We start from the raw sequence: 20,247 nt of genomic DNA on the forward strand, positions 1-20,247 counted from the left end.
GAGACCACTTCGCTGCAAGGACACCAACCTCCAAGTTCACAAAGGAGACGTTTATTGAAACGCCATCCTCCAGCGGCACACACACACACACACACGCACACACATACACATATTTACAAACGCACATACGCATATTTACAAACGCACATACACGCACGTATGCACACACATACACATATTTACAAACGCACATACGCATATTTACAAACGCACATACACGCACGTACGCACACACATACACATATATACAAAACGCACATACACACACATACGCAGTCACCGTGTCAAGGGAGCGCGCGAGGAGCTAGGCTCCCCTGCGCGCACGAAGGGACACGGAGTGCGCGCCGCAAGCACGCAAGGGCGTGCTGTGATCTCTCTCTCGCAGTAACCAAAGGGTTCCTTTGAGAGAGATTGGGCAACCACCGCAAGGTACGCCTGTCGCGGATCGTTGGATCACGATCGACAGGCTCGAGCTTCGCTCTCAGGTAAGACCCGGAGCAGACGAACTCGAGTACACACTGGTCTGCGCGGACAAAGGCCGGCAGACAAGAACAGTTGCGTACGCACCTTGCGATGTCTCGGAGGGGTCTCTCTCTGGGCTCCGCTCGGACAGTCGCGCGAGCGCGGCTGTCGAAGCGGTGCCGTGTTCCCGCCAAAAGGCGCCAATGAGAACAGCCACTGGGACGCCAGGGCGGAGCTGTGGCCCGAACGACAGTGAAAAGTCGCTCGAGCCCCTCTCCGCCGCCTCAGGTGGGAGAAAGGGAACGGGGAGAACAACTGGGAAGCGGGCGGCGGCCGCGCAAAGGGCAGCCGCAGCAAGCCCGAATCCCACCCTCCAGCGGCACACACACACACACACAGACGCACACACACACATATTTACAAACGCACATACGCATATTTACAAACGCACATACACACACATACGCAGTCACCGTGTCAAGGGAGCGCGCGAGGAGCAAGGCTCCCCTGCGCGCACAAGTGACACGGAGTGCGCGCCGCAAGCACGCAAGGGCGTGCTGTGATCTCTCTCGCAGTGACCAAAGGGTTCCTTTGAGAGAGTGTGGGCAACCACCGCAAGGTACGCCTGTCGCGGATCGTTGGATCACGATCGACAGGCTCGAGCTTCGCTCTCAGGTAAGACCCGGAGCAGACGAACTCGAGTACACACTGGTCTGCGCGGACAAAGGCCGGCAGACAAGAACAGTTGCGTACGCACCTTGCGATGTCTCGGAGGAGTCTCCCTCTGGGCTCCGCTCGGACAGTCGCGCGAGCGCGGCTGTCGAAGCGGTGCCGTGTTCCCGCCAAAAGGCGCCAATGAGAACAGCCACTGGGACGCCAGGGCGGAGCTGTGGCCCGAACGACAGTGACAAGTCGCTCGAGCCCCTCTCCGCCGCCTCAGGCGGGAGAAAGGGAACGGGGAGAACAACTGGGAAGCGGGCGGCGGCCGCGCAAAGGGCAGCCGCAGCAAGCCCGAATCCCACAGGTTGACAATGATAGATGGCAATGCATTCCATTCATTTATTGCCAATACGAGCGGTGACTTCTGATATTTTAGTGTGACAGCGAAAATCGAGGGGGCGGACTTTATGCGCGTGGTCAAGGCGAGCTGAGCAATAGGGCGCAGGAAAGATGTGGTTTCGGGAAAATGGCTGGTCGCTGTAGTACAACGTATGAAAGAATGACAAGCGGGCAAACTTTCTACGCGTAGCCGCTGAAGATTCAGTGTGTATTTCAGTGCCGATACGCTTTTATGACGTGAGTATAGGATGACAGTATAAATATGGCTGCTTTATTTTGCACTGCTTCCAGAGCGTTTGTAAGAGCTGCGTGGGGAGGGTTCCATATAACAGAGACGTATTCAAAAGAGGATCTGACCAGCGCTGTGTAAGCGCTATGCCTTGTATTTCGCAAGTGGTGAACGGCGTTTCAGAAGTCCAATTTTTTTAACAGCTTTGTTTGTTATATGTTCTATGTGAGCATCCCACGTTATAAATATTCCTAGATATTTGACACTTGATACGGGATCAATTTCATTATTGTTTAATCTATGAACGTTTTGTGATGTTACTGATGCATGACTGTTTATTGCGTTTTGAGAAGAAATTTTGAAAAGTGCGCCTTCTCAACTGTCTTGTTCTTTTTTCTAAGGTGACCGGCGTTAAGAAAAATCTGCCTCAATGTCTCTTTCAGAATTCGCACCACCATCAGCTTCTGACGCACCAGGAAGTCCTCCCGTTCATCTTCGCTCCGTGCCGTGTTCATTTCGTTGAAGAGGAAACGTTTCGCTCACCTGCACAGTCTTTCGTTTGCGATTCCTTGCTTATTCAAACCAGGCTTTTTTCTCTTGGTGTATCCTCCGCAGTTAAAAGGTTCCTGAATTAGATATGTGGTCGGATTTAGGGGTTGAAGGCAGCTTCCCCGCAGAAAAGATAAAGAGGGGATATTCGGGAGCGGTCATCATATATCATAGGGTTTGGACTTTTCGCTTTAAACCGATAAAAATGCCCCGAATTCGGTCTCCGAAACTCGGTTGTAACCGAAAAATATAATTCTTGGCATGCAACGCATAGTTAGAAGGAAGCACTAGTTACACTTCGTCAATGTTGGGTAAGCATGCTAGTTGTGCAATTTGCATCGCTGTCTGACACACCTCCGCAGACTGGGAAGAGCAAACTCCTAATTGACTGCTAGCTGAGTAATTTTTATTTCCTATCATCACCAGTTTAGAGAAGTTATCGACTGCAGAAACCGTGCATGATCGTCAGAAGATAAAAATAATCATGTTCTGGCTACAGCCATGACTGAGCGGCGCTAACGCCGGTGCCATCAAAACGCAGACGATATGTGATCCCGGTCCTCAACCCTGCGTGACAACCTACCAACCTGCACCGTTACGTTTTTGTCATCCACCTCTCTCACGTAACTTTCCTTAGTTTTTTTTTTTTTTTTTTTAATGGTGGCAGTATTTTCTTACAGAAGCACATGCTTCAAGTAAAACCTTTTCAACGTTAATTAACTGGCAAATAAATGGTTTATTCCGACGAAAAACGCTGACGAAGGCTCTAAATGACTTTTGACCGCATACGATTGTCGAATTAAATACTGCAAAGTCAATAATTCCCTAATCTATAACAGAAACTTGCGCTTTGAAATAAACACCCAGAAAAGTACGCTGTATTAAAAAAAAAAAAAAAAAAAGAAACGAAAAGTTAAACCTCTTGCAACTCCTCTTGGCATTCATTTGGGGGGTTTCGAGACTCGTGTGCTTGCCCTCCGTCCGGACTGCACGCGATGGCCTGAGGAACGAGCACAGCCTAAAGGAAACGCTTCTACAGTTTTCATTTCTTGATGGAATTAACCGCCAAGATCACATGCACGCTCTCCTATTTCCATAGTGAAGCTGCCTCAAAGAACGGCGTGCGCCACACAGTAAAATTTTCGAGAGTATGTGAGCGAGCTTTTTTTGTTACTATTATAGCTATAGCATGCTTTGCAGCATAAAATACTATCTGCAATTACAGGCGCGTGCCAGATTCGTTAAGAGAATCCGGTAAAGGCAGGTAAGGAGGACCAAATATCCAGACCTCCACATCCGCCTGTCGACCTGGAGGAGGCCCGCATCGAAGCAGGTTTGTGCCGGTCAGCATGTAGAGGTGAACATGTCTAGAAAAGATGGGCGGTGTGTGCACCTCACAGACGGGTGGAGGACTGAAGGGGCAGGCGGCCTCTCATGGGGCTTGGTACTGTACCCAACGTTACTATATAGAACTAGTTGGTTCCAGCAACGTTGACTGCACCGGCCACAACGGTGTTACCGCGGGGGTGAGAGCCACGCATTAGGCGCAACCTTTGATTCAAGACCTCTTTCCAACGCACAAGTCAGCCAGTGAGGTCGTGGTGAGCGAAACGCTCGCATGCGCACCGAAGGTTTCCCTTTTCTAAAAGGAGTCTGGAGATGAGGGGATCATTTCAAGAGGACGAGGAGGTGTTATGGGCACGGCTTGCTTCGTCCACCAAGGCTTGAGTGAGATGTGAGCGAGCTGACGATAGCTCTACAGTAATGATCATAAGCAACGGGAAGAGAATTATCGCAAAAGCCCGTATACTGCGCACAGAATTGATTTAGGCTCCCGGTTTGTTTACCCTGTTGTTTCTACAGCGTGTACAAACAGAAGAAAAATGGAGAGCGGGTTTAAAAAAGTATGTTAAAGCTCACCGCGAAGTCTTCAGCCAAGCTCTGGCGAACGATGAATGCACGTTAACGCTGTTGGTTTTGGTCGCAATGCGTAGAGGTGAAGGTCATGCCGCATTTCGCGTTGCGTGAAACGAGTCTGCCGCTCTAATGGCACCCGCACTGGAACATAATACGAATAAAGGTTACTGGAACTCATGTTGCCTATCTCTGTGCGGCTGGGGTTTATTTTCAGATGTACTACCGTGCTGGTGTAACTATATTAACTAATGCGCACCCGCTGTAACATACTTATATAAAGCCTCATGCAACCAAAGCATATCTCGCACAGGTAAGATGTGCGATCAGTTGTGTTAGTTCATGGTTGTCAGCAGAAAAAGGTTTAGCATATTTTTACTCTTTCTTGGTTTATCTTGTCGCTGCCAGGCGTCATTTCAAAATTCGCAGAAGAGTCGGAGGTCAATGCGTACTCCCAATCCTTGTAAAGTCAGTTGTCAGCAAGTAATTGCCAGCCGAGTAATCAAGCAAAGACTGTCAATTAAGGGTTAGAGAAAGTCAACGCACAACTCAACAGTATTCGGGAATATGTACGTAACAGAATAATTATATATGTTTTGCTATATAAATATATGTGAAACAGTAAAAACTCGGAACATCAAAAATTTCAAAGTTTACTCACCAAATGGATTACCCAGCCAAAAATTTGGAAATTATGACGGATTACTGGATAAATTAAGGGGTTGGGTTAGTATAAACCGTCATGTACCTGAAAGTTTGGACATGAGACAGATTAGTGGCTTGATTAACGGGTCAGATTATTATAATCAGCCGATTTCCGCGACGTTTTTGGATCGGGACGAAGTAGTGGATAGATTAAGGGCCGGATTAGTATAATGTGTCAAACTGATAATGAAAAGTTCTTGAGCATTCGAGAAAGAGGTGACTTATGCATGATCTAATGAAGAAGGCCCCAAATCTTGGCATTCGTGTACCGCGATCGTATTTTGCACATAAACAGCGAGCTATTTTTTTTTATTTCGAACATCGCTTTTCAGGGTAAGGCGGCAGGGTGCAGCGCATCCAGGGCTCCTCAGTACATGTCCTACAATGACGTAGACACGCGGAAGTTCTGTAAGGCAAAAACAACAACAATGAAACGTGCGGGCTAAGCAGGCCGCCAGCAGATCTACCGACCAGCACGTTCAGTAAAGTACAAGCCCCATAACCTCTCGGAGTACATTAAAAAAAAAAAAAAATCCTTCACCGTAGTTGTATGGGCATGCGAAGGCCTGGAAGACGGTGCTTACGATCATAATGCGAAGAAAACCAACCTCTCTTTGCGAGAGCCAGAATTTTGAGCTTCTCTTCAGTGCGCTGCAACGACTTCCGAACAAAGCGGGTTGAACCACGGTGATGACCTCCATGCCGATCCTCGCCGCTGCTTTACTCGCTCGCGGACGACGGCAACACGTGGCTACCGTGCTAATCGGCCAACAGCTGTCGTGCCGCCCGCACGTCGCACCCGAACGTCATGGTCCCGCGGCGGTTGACGAAGAAATATGCCCGCTGCGCCGGCGCTCAATTATACGGGCACTGCAGTATTCGCGGCAAGCCTCGCGATAGCGAACATGCGTTTTGTGTGTGTGTGTGTGTGTGTGTGTGTGTGTGTGTGTGTGTGTGTGTGTGTGTGTGTGTGTGTGTGTGTGTGTGTGTGTGTGTGTGTGTGTGTGTGTGTGTGTGTGTGTGTGTGTGTGTGTGTGTGTGTGTGTGTGTGTGTGTGTGTGTGTGTGTGTGTGTGCGCGTTTTTCGAGTACTGTCCGCCATTAAAGAAGCAATAAATACCTTCTGGAGTTAGGTCATGCATACGTTAAAGGTTCGCACGGAGGGAGAGAAGTGGAGAGGTGGAGTAAAATGAAGGGGGCGGTACCGTGGTCGGGGGAGGTGCGAGAGAGGGGGGTTGAAGGGGCGCTCATCCGGTCGTTTCCCTTGCGGTTCTGCATCGTTGCCTGTTTCCACTAGGGAGAGGGGAAAGCCCTCGCTGGTGCTTTCCTCACTTGACTCAAATGCCGAGCGCTCAAGAGCTCAAGGGTGCATTTCATCTTCCTCAGCTGTGGCTCGTTTCAGGCGGTATTCATGTGACGTCAGTCCCGTTTGCAGTCTATGCACAGTAAGCACCGACCTGTGGCCGCGCTAAATATGTGCGACATTCATGAGCTCCTTGTGCTATACGGACGAGGAAAATAACTGAAAGCCTTCAAATCACTCGGACACAACTACGTTACAAGCGGCTGGGTTAAATGACCGTGGCTGGAGCAGACGAACCGAGATACCGTCATAGTAGTAACGCAGGTAATTAATTACATGCGTGCCGTAGTAGAACTCTTCTGCCAGATAAACCGCTGATTCGTTGTAACTCAAATTTCGCACAGAAATGGCATTTGATAGTGAGTACATTTTATACAAACTTATTTCAAGTACAATTGCCTCATTCAATTAAAAGTGACATGTTTGCATCGTATGTGGCGCCAACAAAGCAAAAGAAGCCGCTACCACAGCGATGGTGGCGCCACCTCGTCGCTTTATAGGCTCGAAAAAATTTTTCGCGATGCCTAGACACAACTCTTCAAATTTCGAGCACTTTTGGTCAAAATAAGTTCTGCTTATTGTTATTGATAAATAAGTGGATAAAGCTCCTCAACCTTTCGCAAAACAGCTCTGCTCATATAAGTTCCTTCGCCATTCATTCAAAAACCTTTATTTATGAGGATGACCTGAGGCCTAGACGGGAAGGGGGTGGGTCAGGTGAGGTTGAGGGCGCCAGACTCCGACATGAAGTCAAGCAGGGCACTAAGCTTGCGCTTGGCGTTGGTATTGGGGGCTGTCCAGTCTTCGTAAGTCTGAATGTGGTGAGCAGATGTGTAGCGTGCCCGGAGGCCAGCCGTGCCAGGACAGGTCCAGATCAAGTACTGCAGGTCAACGGAATCAGCAGGGCAGTTGGGGCAGCTGATCTTGGTTCGGCGCCATTGACTCAGGATGTCCGGTGTGTACGCTGCACCGGCTCGCGCCTTGTGAGTTATAACTTGGGCAGGACGAGAGAGGCCGGAAGGGATCGGATGAATAATGTCGGGGACAAGGTCCTGCAACAGACACCTCCGTTCATGTTTAAGCCACGTGATGACAGAGTCCGGTATGATGAAGGAGACGGGAGAACAGTAGGGGTGGTCCGAGTTAGACGGGCCCACATCAAGGCTATGCCGGTGATCTTCCTATGGCTGCGCACCAGCGGCCTCGTGGGCCATTCTGTTCCCAGTTCCTTGTGCGTGATGTCCAGGTGTCCAATGAATCCGTACCGAGACTTGTGAGGTCTCTCGCAGGTAGCGGCAGCGCTGTTTGATGTGGTGTTGCACTGAGGTCTTGTAAGAACGGGTTTGCAGAGTTTTTACAGCCTCTTGACTGTCGGTGTAGACGTGGATGAAACGATCTGTTCCTTTGGTGCAGTGTTGAAGGGCCTCGTCGATGGCCGTTAACTCGAGTTCAGTTGCGGACCAGTACCTGCGACCACTGTGGCTATAGTAGCGTGCAGCTGTGAACCCTCCCGATAGTAAGCGGTGGTTGCAAACGTGATGCGGGTGACATCGTCATGTATAGGGCGGCGTCGGTACAAATGCGGAGACCGATGGGCTGGTCTTGTGTATCAATTATGTGGCGTTGTCGGTGTTCTCTTCCTGGCCCTTTGGTGTTGGTTGGAAGGGGTTTTGAATCCGTTACCAATGTTTCTGTCCATGTTGATGTAAGTTGGTCCAATAAGGGCAAGTGAAGGTTTGCTTCGTCAAAGATTCGAGTAAGGAGGCGGTGCCCGTTGGGTGTGTCGCAGGCGAGTTTCATAATTGGCTCGATGCGTAGCAATAAGTGCATCCACTGGTGGGAGTTGAGCGAATCTGTGAAGCTCCGGGATGCGCAAGTGTACGGGTTGACCAGTTATAACCCCCAAGGCAGAGTTGTAAAGTAAGCCAAGTGTCTTTTAATTGGCAGCGGTCAAGTCAAAGTAAGGGGAACCGTAGACACCGAGCAGAATAGCGACGGTGAGGCGACGCGCTACCTCCATCTCTGCGCCCCCACTCTTGCTACTCAGCCATTTGATTAAGTGAAGCGTTGGCTTCCATTCAGATTTTAGCTGTTGGATCCAATCCTTAGCAGTACCATGTTGATTGATGGGAACGCCAAGTATCCGGAGATGACCTTCCGGTGGTTATTCGATCCTTTGACCGCCGAAGTGAAGGTTGACGTCCACGCCGCCAGGCGGTGGATGTATGATCAGAAATTTAGTTTTTTCCGGGGATGGACGCATGCCTGTAGAATGAAGTTCAATGTCGATTGTATCTAGTGCTAGTTGCAGAGTCTCCGTTTGTTCTCGAGCCCTATTACGGTACGTGGTCCAGAGCGTGATGTCGTCCGCGTATATTGTGAACCATAGGCCACCGATTTTGTCTAGTTGCCATGCGATTTTCGCCACGACGATGCTAAATAAGGTGGGGGAAATGACTGAGCCTTGAGGCACACCTGTGGGGTTTGTAAAATGTTGTGCCGTGTGGTTGGTATCGATTTGAATTTCATAGGTTCTGTTACTGAGGAAGGATTTCACAAAGTTGATGACGCGGGCTCCAACTGCAATGTGGATGAGCGCGTCGACAATGGCTTGATGACTGACGGTGTCGAACGCCTTGTGTAAATCAACAGCTACGAGTATGTCAGGACGGCCTTTGCACCATCGACGTGCTCTGTTCAGGTTGGTGTGGAGAAGATAAAGGCTGTCCTTTGTTCCTAGCTGAGGGCGGAAGCCAGTCTGGAACGGGTGAAAATAATTTGAGGTCTCAAGGTAATGTGTAAGTCGATTGGTGACCATGCGTTCTATTAGCTTACAGACGGTTGAGGTTGGAGAGATCGGTCGCAAGTTGGCAAGTTGTGTTTCCAGTGCGGTGTTTTCCAGGCTTGGGAATGGGGACGACTACCGAGTGTTTCCAATGTGGTGGTAGGCAGCCCGTATCCCAGTACTGGTTGATGAGGTCAAGCAATTTTTCCTTAGTAGGTGTGCTGGAGTTCCGGAGCATGCTCCAAGTTATGCCATCTTTGCCGGGAGCGCTGTTCTTTTTAACTTGTAAACGAGCATATTCGAATTCAAATGTGTTAAAGGGGGCGTTAATGCCAGCAGAGTCTGCGCATGGAACAGGTGCATAGGTATCAGGTGGGGGTGGTGAGGCGGGTTGCGGAAAGAAAGTGCGGGCTGCCTCTTGTTCAAGCTCGGTTGCAGTCTGACTAGTGCGGAGGAGAATTGGGTTTCTTCGGTATTTGGGGATTTGCTCTTGCCGTTCATGGCCCGGAATACTCTCCACAGCTTGCTGGTGTTGGTCCTATAGGATAAAGTGCTACAAAAAGTCAAGCCATCGACTTCTGCTAAGGCGTTTGCTATAGCGGCGGGCCTCAGCAGCAGTGAGGCGACGAAGTGTTAGAAGCTTTTTGTATTCTCTTCCAGATTGGAGGTAGTCGAGTTTGGCTTGTTTTCTGCTTTCCCATAGGTTAAGCAGGTGAGGGTCAGGCACACGAACATCTTCTGTTACTTGCGTGATTACAGTGGCTGAATCACGGGCGCGTTGAAGGAATGTTTCGACTGGCAGTTCGGCGAGATGATCGTCTAAAGCCTGTCGAAAGTTTTTCCAATTGACGGTACGAGTATTTCGTTTGCGGCGGCGTAGATTGGACTGGAGCTGTATCCATATAGGGTAATGATCACTGCCCATTGTTTCAGGCCCACATCGCCAATTTTGGATAATGTTCGAGTGCCAGGTCACATCCGGCGACGAATCATGTTGACCAGTTTGCATGCCTCGTCGTGTCGGATAATCGGTGTCATTGCCGAGGTATAGTCCCGCTAACTTTGTGGATGTGATGTGCAGACGTGTTCCGAGAAGACTGGAGCGGCTGTAACCCCATGTTGGATGCTGCGCGTTGAAGTCCCCGCCAATGAGCATCTCGTCTTTATGATGAGTGTCTTTAGGAATCGCGGGACAGTGGCTTGTATTGCTTCGCCGCCAACAAAGACTATGTGAACATCCGAATTCATCTAATCGAATGAAGCAAGCACCCCAAACAAATTTGGTATTGAAAATATGATAACCAAATGACATTTCTGCGCGAAACTTGAGCTGCAAAGATTCAGTGGTTTAGCTGAGACCTGTAATTGCGTGACACGCGCAATTTATTGATCAGCTAAAACTAGCGGTAACTAACTTTATTTCACCAGTCAGGTAAATCACTCTCAGAGTTTTCCGAGCCCTACTTAGGTTTGGATTGCCGCAGAAAACAACGGGGACGTTGTTGGCGGCGCAAGCCTGTACTCGCGTTGCCGCGCTTCTACTACCTGGAATACGACGCACGAGTGCGTGAAGAACAGTCTTGCACGGATCGTGACAACAGCTGGTTACCAGCGCACATCCGGAAGATTGCAGCACCATTGTTAACAGAGATTTCTCATCTTCCATGATACTCGCACGATTGGGCCGTGTCATCCGTACACGACGTACGTCGCATCTCGGAGAGTTGTTTCCGTCGCACTCCTTCTTGCGTACTTTTAGAACCTTAAAAAAGCCAATATATTTCGCGTAGCTCTTCAGCTTCCGTTGCCTGCTCTGTGTATGTTGCAGTCTACATTGACAGTAATAGCGCCGTACGGTAGCGCAATAAACCATAGCTGCGAATGACACTTCTTGTAGGACCGCACGACAGCACTTGATCCGTACGTTCTCCCTGTTCTTATGGTGGACACAAAGATGGCCGACTACCCCAATATTACACGCAATGCACCGCGCACGGTGCGTCAGGGAATAAATACATCATACACGGCGTATCAGCCGGTTCTTGTGACGGAAAGTTCCAAATCCGAAGAGTTTTTCGAATGATCACTTGGTCCAAGATGACACGCATTTCTTTCCAGCATGCCACTCTCTAACTCCTCCTTTCTTTGTTTATTTTCTTTAGTATTGCTTTTCATTAGAAAGCAAGTGCCAAATACTTCACACGCCGCAGTGTTCATTGCCTCTGTCTGGTCGAAGAAACCAGGCATGTCGTCCGCTGGCATTCCAATATGTAGAATATATATATATATATATATATATATATATATATATATATATATATATATATATATATATATATATATATATATATATGTATATACCGGGTGTCCCAGCTAACTTGAACCAAGGGTTACAAAATAATATATTTGAGGTAGGTCAGTGAAACCAGTTGCATACATCTACCAGCCTGCTTGCGCACTACAGGCAATTTTTTGTTTTGCAATTACTTAATTGGCTAATTATGTTAATTTTTCTAATTTTATAAATATTCACCTTCGACCAAAAATGTGAATTGGAAAGTTGTAGAGCACCTTCAGAAACCCCCATTCCATTAATTGCGATAAAGAAAGTCTCACATGTATCTTTTTTTCCGGGCTCAAAAGAAAGCCCGCGAAATACAAATAATACCACGTGACTAGCGCATTTGAGCGCAGCGATCGTGGTGCTCTCAGTCGTGGTTTGAGCGAACGAAATCAGCTGCGGCATCTATTCGTCATGGAGACCGGAGTGAAGGCGTCGTCGCCGCGCCGCACGTTGCCATAGAGACGGCAGGAAATCTATAGAACTAAGATATGTTTCTCAGATTGCTGTTGATACCGTCATTAATGAATTAAGGTAGCTAATAAACTTGAATATTTCACTATGTCACAAACCCCCGCCTTTACGGTCAAAAGAGGTGCGGGATCCCCTTTACGATTACTCGTCGTTCCTCTATGAGGGCTGTGAACACATTTAAAAGTTAGGCCGGCCAACCCGTGAAGCACGTGTGTCGGTGTGTGATTGAGGAATAAGTACAAATAGGTCACTTTCTTTTACAAACATTGAAGGTTTATAAATAGCAGACCAAAATTACACTGGTAATAATAGAGTACAATGAAAGAGAATACAACGCCACGACAAGATATTGATAAAGACGAAGAAATAAATGATAAGAGAAAAAAAAATAACCCGACAATGAACAAATCACTGTGATAAAAATATGAAGACTATAAAGATAATAAAGCAGGTATTTCAGATATTATAAGTATGAGCAAAAGTTACATAAGAACACAGCGTAAAATACTACTAAGTCAGGTCAAAAGTTAACAAAGCGAAAATAATGTTCGATTGAACAACAGTCCGTGGCGAATGAAATTCTCACGTCTTCTTGTTTGCTGAGGCGTCGAAGGCTGTGTTGCTCGGTAGCGGCGGCCGTACAGGTGCAGAGGACAATGCGTCGATCGCGGGCCCGAAGAAACACAATAGGCTTTCGGAGCACCGCGGAGTGGCCGGAAGTTTGAATCTTCCCAAACGCACTGGTGAGGGCGTGCTGCTGTCGGTTATTTTATACCCTCGGCCGACTATGCAGCAGCCGCGTCAAGGACAGGCGGTCGCTGCCCCATCGGCTTGTCGAATCTTGTCCAGAGGAGCGACGGAGTCCCGTGAATTTCGCTCTATATTCCAGCCATAAGCTCCCGCATCTTCCGCTGTATAATAGGTGAGGCAGCTTGTGACACACTAGCACTGGCTAGTGGAAACAATGCGTCTTCGAAAGGCTGCCTGCTTCTAAAACGTGGTTTCGTCACAGCTTACACAAGGGGAACAGGTGAAACGTTCTATTTGCCGGGATGGTTGCGGCCTTTTCTCGCTCATTTATTTTATTATTTTTTTTTTTGTTACTGATATGCCTCTATTTCCTTCCTTAAACCTCCTCCCTTGATGTTTTCTTCCCGCTCCTTTCGACCGCTGTTTGCTTTTATTCTTTTCTTTGTTCAGTTCTCTCCTCTGGTCCATTCCTTACCTCCCCCATTACTTCTTTTGTACCAGTCTTTCCTTTCTTCACCTGTAAGGCAATCGTTCCGGCTTTTCAACCCGCCTAGCCAATAGGCTTTCCGTCCACCCCCCAATCTTTACTGTCCCAACCATTGTTTGTCGCGTCGTACTTGTTTTTACTTTGGTCGTGTCTATATTACGGCTCTTAGATCAACTTGTGAGCCACATACTGTACAAGATTTCAATTCGACAAGGACCTGTTCTTCGTTTGAATCGTCTTAGGTTTGTGAGGAAAACTTCCACTTGAATTGTTTGCAGCGAGGTACCGTTTGCGTAGCTTCGAAATGAAAGCGAGTGAAATTCCAAACGTACTTCTTTAGAGTGATGAAACTCCTGCGCCCCAGATAACTACCTCTCGCAGCAGTTTGGAGCTGGAATGCGTTTTCATCTCAGCCTCAGAAATAGAACAAACACCGTGCGCACTGTGCCAAAACAAATGGATACGAATATAGCAAGCCCTGCATTGTTAAAGCGCCGCTGCGCTCTCCAATAACATTATTTTCGGCATTTAGTGGAATCGAAGAAATCTGTGAACATAGCGAACTGTTAACAACAAGGAATGGTGAACCAGAACATGAGAGGTACCAAAGACAAGAGAAGAAGAAGAATGCTCGTTCACCCGCAGCTAATGCTTTCGCTCAATATTTGGTTCAGCAGCGTTGAACCCTTGTAATTTTCTTTTTAATATCGAAATCAGCTTTCTTGTCTGGCAACCATTGGCTGATGACATCACAACGAGATACCATTCCCATGTCGTCTGCTACTCGCGATGTCGGCTGCACTTACATGCACGCTCTATAGATGGTGGTCACTGAGAGGCAGCGAGAGCTTTTTTTTTTTTTTTCTGCAGAAATATTTTATTCGCATATTCTTTTATTTTCTTTGTGAAGCCTTCACTATATTATGCTACCTTAGTGATCCTCGGACTTGCTTTGGGCTTCGTCTGGACATTCTCGAGGAGGCCGAAATCGACGTGCTCTTGCTGTATTATTAAAGCGATCAGAAGCATATTATTATTATTACGTTGTGGGAGTTAGCTTATTTTAGCAAAAAGCGTTCCCGCATATGAAAAGGCACATGTCCAACGTTTTCTTCCACCGTGTACCTGCGCCGCGAAAGGAGGGAGGGCTTAGCGTTGTGTTGTTGGTTGCTGAGCTATTGCCCGTCGCTCTTTCGGTCCAAAAACTAAGAGAAAAATTCAAACAAACATACGTTGACGCAAGAGCGTACTTTGCGACATTAGAGGAGCAGAAAAAACTTAAGAACGAAGCGGTACACCACTTTGATTGCTGTTATACCCGCATACGTTAGTCAAACTGAATTAATTTTGGCTGGTGAAGTATTTCGGCAAAACTATGTTCAGTCTGCACACGGCCAGCGCACGAAAGCATGCGCCGCCACCGCCGCTGCTTCAGTCCCGCCATCGCGAAACGCAACACGATTCGAATGCTCGAATGCGTGCACTGCCCGCACCGAACAAGATCCTCTCATCCGCCGCCGTCTCCGTCTCGCCTCCCCCGCAGCCGCGCGCCCGAGCTGCGACTGACTCGATCCTAAGCCTAACCTTGCATTTTTTAGTGGTTGTCCAGCAAATGACTCGCGACTGTTTCAACGTAAGTATACACCATTTAGTATTTAGTGTGTGAGCCTTAAACTCCCGCTGCCCGCAGAAATGCGCCGATTCGCGTTTGTTTACATAGCTTTCGTAATGATTGGATGTATGCTGCTATAGTTCGCACGACATAAAATGCAAGCTGAGCTGGCAACACCAAAACTATCCACTTCTTTTCGCACCGGTTGCACTTTTATTTGCACAAACTACAACTGCGCTGCAATAAGCGCCGTGGATGCTGCGTCCCCTGCCTGCGCCGTGTACGTGCACTAGCGGCGCCGACAACGGCTGGCTGCGTCGCCAGACAGGGTAGCCATCGATGCTTCCCGCTCAATGTGCACGCGCTTTGAGATGTAAGCAGTCTTCGATTTGGGGTCGCTACTGCTAGAGCTACACTCGATGGCCATATGCAACCGCTAAAGTATGTGAATGCGCGCTCCATAATCGCCGAAACTCTAGATCCAAACCCCGCGTACTCGCGCTAGGCCTATAGTACTCGTCGCGGAACGGGCAGGCAGTTCTGCGCCGACTAACATTTCTGGCCAAGGTCATACATAGCTGATGAGAATGGGGAACATATAAAGTGCATCTGCTTGTGTTTTTTTTTTTTTTTTTTTTTTTTCCTAACACGGTTAAGCTACAGAGAAGCGCAGCGGTTCAGGCCGTTCACTCATCGGGTGTCAAGTTCTCGCTCGGCCTCCGATCCACCAAAACAGATCGGGCGACCGTCCGCTGATCAGTTCCGTCGGCGTCGCGGGGCCCGAAAACCTCACATTACGGTGATTGGCGACCGTTGGTCGTGCTAGCGTCGTCGCCGGTGCAATGCGACAGATCAGTGAGTCGATAAGCTAAGCACCCTAACGACTTAGCTGCGCAGCCCACTGACTGTGACCGTGTCTTAATTATGCTGAAGAAAAGATGCCTTAATCTATATCGCTTTTGTGCGGTAACATCTTCATCGAGCATTTCTGCATGAGGGACGACCACTGTCAATTGTCCACAAAAGAAAAATAGCCGTGTCCTTTGATACTGCAGCCTACATTGCAGACGACGCTCCGCCGCGTATTCTCTTCTGACGTCACACGAGCATTTCAACATGGCAGTCGCACGACCGCCAGCACGAGATACACCAAGGCAAAGAAAGCGCAAAATGTGGCCATCGCCCTGGCCACGCCGACCGCACGGTGCTGTGTGACTCGAAGTAGGCGGCGAGAAATTACTCCGAAGACAGGATATCGAAGGAAGTGATGCGCATACTGCAGGCATCCAAGAACGACGACGACAGCAAACGACAAGTGAGAATCAATTGGTTCCCGGCGCAAGTGGGTGAGGCGTCGGACCGCACCAACCACAACAAGGCGGCCCACGCCGAGGCGCGCGCCGTTGTGGTTCTGTGGACTGGCCGTTGTGGTTCAGCACCAAGGACCGAATACAACGACACAACCAAGGATTTCCGCATTGCTCGCAGAACTCTCCCACCTTCTTGCTCGAGGCTGAGTCGAGAGCAAGCCGCTTTAATCAGGCAGCTGCAGACGGGTACACTCCCCAGCCTGTGGCTGATGTAGTATGCCGAGACGCACCCAACAAACAAGTGCAAAGTCTGCCGAAGAGAGACGGCCAGCTTCGCACACTTGCTGTGGTTGCACCAAGTGCTAGGAAGAACGCAAGTCTGGGAGGATCCCGCCGCGAGTCAAAGCAGCCGCAGGGAGCGACAATCAAAATGAACAACTATGGGCCGTCCAGCAGGTCACCGAGGCTCTGGCCTGGCAGGGACCCAGCGAGTCGGCAACGTGAGCGGGGAGACCCAGGCCGCGTGGCCGGCGCCCATAAGACGATGTAGGCTCCGTCCGGAGCGCGCGCGCATACGCGCGTTTTACTGCACTCTCAAATAAACATTTTAGCGGTACACTTTACAGGCGCGCAACCAATGAATTTTTTTTTTTTTTTTCTCTGCTCGGGCACCGCCGTCTGCTCTCGCTCGCTACTCGCAAGTTGTGGCGTAGATTCAGGTGACAGAAGCGAGCTCGCACTTACTGGTCGCTTCTTTGCGGGACCATAATTCCGTCAAATGCCGGCGCGACGGAGGAGGGAAGAACTCACCGTTTATAAAGCTTATAAAAAAAAAAGGATCTGCAAACGATGGGAAAGCTGGCTGTAAGAATGAGGCCTAGGCATATCGCCTCCTGGAAACGGCAGCGGCAGCCTGACAGAAGGGGCGCTTTAAAGGCGCGTGCTCATGGTGACATAAGCAATATAGAGTGAGTTTTTATAAGTGGCGTTAGAAGTTCCCGATGTCGAGATTTACAAAATTCAAGCTTAGTTTAGCAGCTCTCATAAAGCACAACTATGAAATCATATTTTGTTATTTTGCATTATAGCTTTGTAGGGCTCGTGGCGCGCCGCGCATTCGAAGGCCGCGCCACTTCCCGATGCTCCCTGCGCGCGGCCCGTTTCCCTTTCCCCGCTTGTTCGGGGATAACCGGTCCCGCGCGAGGGGGCTATAAAAGAAGGCACGCGCCGCCGTCTCGCCCTCTCTTGGTCTCTGGCTCCTTGGTCCCTGGCTCTTCGTTCCGGCGCTCTCAACGACCCGCAGCCACCCGGACGACGACACCGACTTCGACGATCCCCGATCCCTGTGAGATTAAATATGTTTATCATACGGCCCACTGTGTGTTTGTCGTGCGCATCCCTCGGGCAGAGGAATCGCCCACAGCTTTTCCATATTTTAAGAACCCCTCATAAACGTTTCATGCAGTAGAAATCTGCAGTTCTCAAGTTTTTAGAAAAATTCATAAACTTACCACGAGTATGAGTAAAAAATTACGCATAGGTAAGCACTTCTAGTAATTAAACTAAACTTCAAGCTGTCGTTCGTGGCTCTGAATGTAAGCGAACTAGATAACACGATTTTTTCAGCTATCGTCGAAAAAAACAAATTGCTGGGGTTCAGCCCGGCTGAACCTAGTTCACAGATCGGAAGCTCGATTAAGCATGGTCAGGCATGCTTAGCTGCGTTTAACTCCTCCATGGCTGTCTGCGAACCTCAAGGACATCACAGCCGGGCCTAGACGGACATGAAGGCTTCGAGGTCATTTTCAAGGGGGAGGTCGTGGGAGGTGGGCCACATGGGCGGCGGTCATCCTCAATCATATATTTATTAATGGTGTGGGGATTCACAATCCCCTGCCTCCATTATAACGACCGCGCGTAGTTAACAAGCGTGATTACGCGCGCGTTAAGGAGGTTGGCGGAGGAGAGGGCACACTGGCCATCCCTCACCGCCTCCGAGTCTCCCGCGGCGACGCTGCCTTCCTTCTTTCCTCCCGGCGTAACCCGGATACCTCCTCTCCCGTTCCGAGTGGAGGACCGCGTCTGTAACAACTGACTCGGGGTTCTTGCGCGGGTCATGAATGATTTCCGCCGAGGAGACCACCGCCGTCACCGAGAATCGCCCACTCACCGTACGCACTTACCGAAACGGGATGTGAGCGCGAAGCCACGCTAGGTGAGCAGACTCTTCCTCTCACCTCCTTGCGCGTGCTTCCTCATTAGGTGGTTTGATTTCACCCGCGTACGCGGCGTTCGGCCGCTACACTGCGGTTCTTGAGTGCATTTTTCTTGTCATGTACACGAGCATAATAAACTGTTCGAGTACGTAACTCGGTGTCTGTCCCCTCTGGCTCGAACCCGCCGCAGTAGCGACTTCTCGCACCACGGGTTGGGGGTCACAGCTCTGTCTGCTAGGGCTGGCACGTCGGGGCTAGAAGGCGACTGCAGCGTCTAGCCCCCCCCCCCCCCCCCCCCGTGGCGCATTTCTGCGCGAATAACCCCCATAATGGATATGTGAATTTCTGAAGGATAGACTTTCTTACTCCACGGACGGAACCCTCTGTTTAAATACGTATGATCAATCAAGGGGTGTGCCAAAAGTAACAGTTCTTTCATCGCTGCTTTTTAACATTTTGGTAAATGGCATCACCATCCGTCCTATATAGCAGTTCTTGTTTATACAGATATAGCTTTTTTCGTCTCGGCTACGGATATTCATGTCCTATACCCCACCCTGCAAGCATATTTGGATGGGACTGAAGTCTCGTTGGAACGTATTAATTTATCCCTTAATGTCAATAAATGCGGTGTGCTTGTATTTCTCCCGGACATAACTTTGCATACTTCTTTAGCTCATCGCTCCAACCAGATTCCACAGGTGGACTCAGTTGAATATTTAGGTGTTACATATGACCCAACATTTAATAGGAGACTGCATATAAAAAATGTGGTTAAAAGAGAACGCACTCTTGGGGCCTATACGAATTAGCAATAGAATGTTTGGAATGCGTCGCGACACCTTATTGTTTCTTTACAAAGTCTATGTGAGACCAATTCTTGGATTTGGTTGTATTCTGTTCTCTGGCAGCGCGAACTACAAACTCCACCCATTACTGTTATTGGAAAAGCGTGCTCCGCGTCTCTGTTTTGGTCTTCTAAGATCCGTTTCAAATGCTATGTTTAAACTGGAAGCCTGTATCCCCGACTACTCACGGTACGAATCTTCATCAGGTCGTTGAACCCGGCCTTTGAAGTTGTTCCTAACATTGTTGCACCCCAACTTAAGCTATCTTTTTTTCTTCTGATCATTGGCCACGCTATAAATAGCCACGTTACTGATAACGCAGAAACTTTCAGCATCAATTCGTGTCGACCTGAGTTTTTCGCAATGGGTTAATGACAAGCAGGCTGCAGTGGACTTCCATTACGACGACCATTTTCTCTTCTAACGCGAAATATATGCCTCACCTTTAAAAATACCTCCACCACCCTGTTCTCTCTACAGATGCCTCAGTCAGCCACGAAAAAGCTGCAGTTGGCATATTTTCGCAGGATTTGGCATGGAGCTATTCCGTCCGCATTCCGAATTATATTCCATATATTCTCTTCGGAATTTTTAGCTCTTGGATTGGCTCTACACAAACTTCTATGCTAAGTATCACAAGCTATTATCCTGGCTGATTGTTTGTCAGTGTTAATGTCGCTTGAAATCCTATAAAATATTTTATTGAGTCGATTCCTGCGTTTTTATATATTTTTTTGTTCCGCTTACTTTGAAAGAAGCCCGTTTTGTCCGAGTCCCTGGCCACACGGGCATTCGTGCAAACGAGGTGGCTTATTTTATAGCGAGATCGGCCCCTAGTGCGTCTATAATAAATCCCGTCTCTAATTTTAGTATATTGGCGATTTTCCGGTTTCAGCGGTTCCAGCATGTATCAGCTAGGCTGCGCTATTCCTTCTGAATATCACGAATTATCAGCACTTATCATTTAATTGGAACGTTCGTTCATGTAAAACCAGGCAGTGCGAGGTATCAATGACGCTGTTGCGTTGCAGAATTCCGAGCCTGAGTTTATATCTACGCAGACGTGGGTGGACATCGACAAACCTATGTGCATCATGCGGGGGAAGTAGAACCCGCAGAGAACTTTCTCCTCTTTTGCCGGCAG

The 20,247-nt window shown here is 48.7% G+C and overlaps 1 protein-coding gene across 1 annotated transcript in view; it reads left to right on the top strand.

The window, feature by feature from the left end:
* LOC146202741 (alcohol dehydrogenase class-3-like) overlaps window positions 1-2,940 on the top strand; it is a 75,439-nt gene extending 72,499 nt beyond the window's left edge. The window contains exon 10 of the mRNA XM_084585013.1: window positions 2,194-2,940. Coding sequence (XP_084441139.1) covers window positions 2,194-2,218 — 25 coding nt within the window. The 3' untranslated portion in view covers window positions 2,219-2,940. The remainder of the gene's footprint in view (window positions 1-2,193) is intronic.
* Window positions 2,941-20,247: the final 17,307 nt, after the last annotated feature.

This window comes from Amblyomma maculatum, chromosome 1 (genome assembly GCF_055883805.1).
Source record: "Amblyomma maculatum isolate TAMU_Amacu chromosome 1, ASM5588380v1, whole genome shotgun sequence".
Lineage (NCBI taxonomy): Eukaryota > Metazoa > Arthropoda > Arachnida > Ixodida > Ixodidae > Amblyomma > Amblyomma maculatum.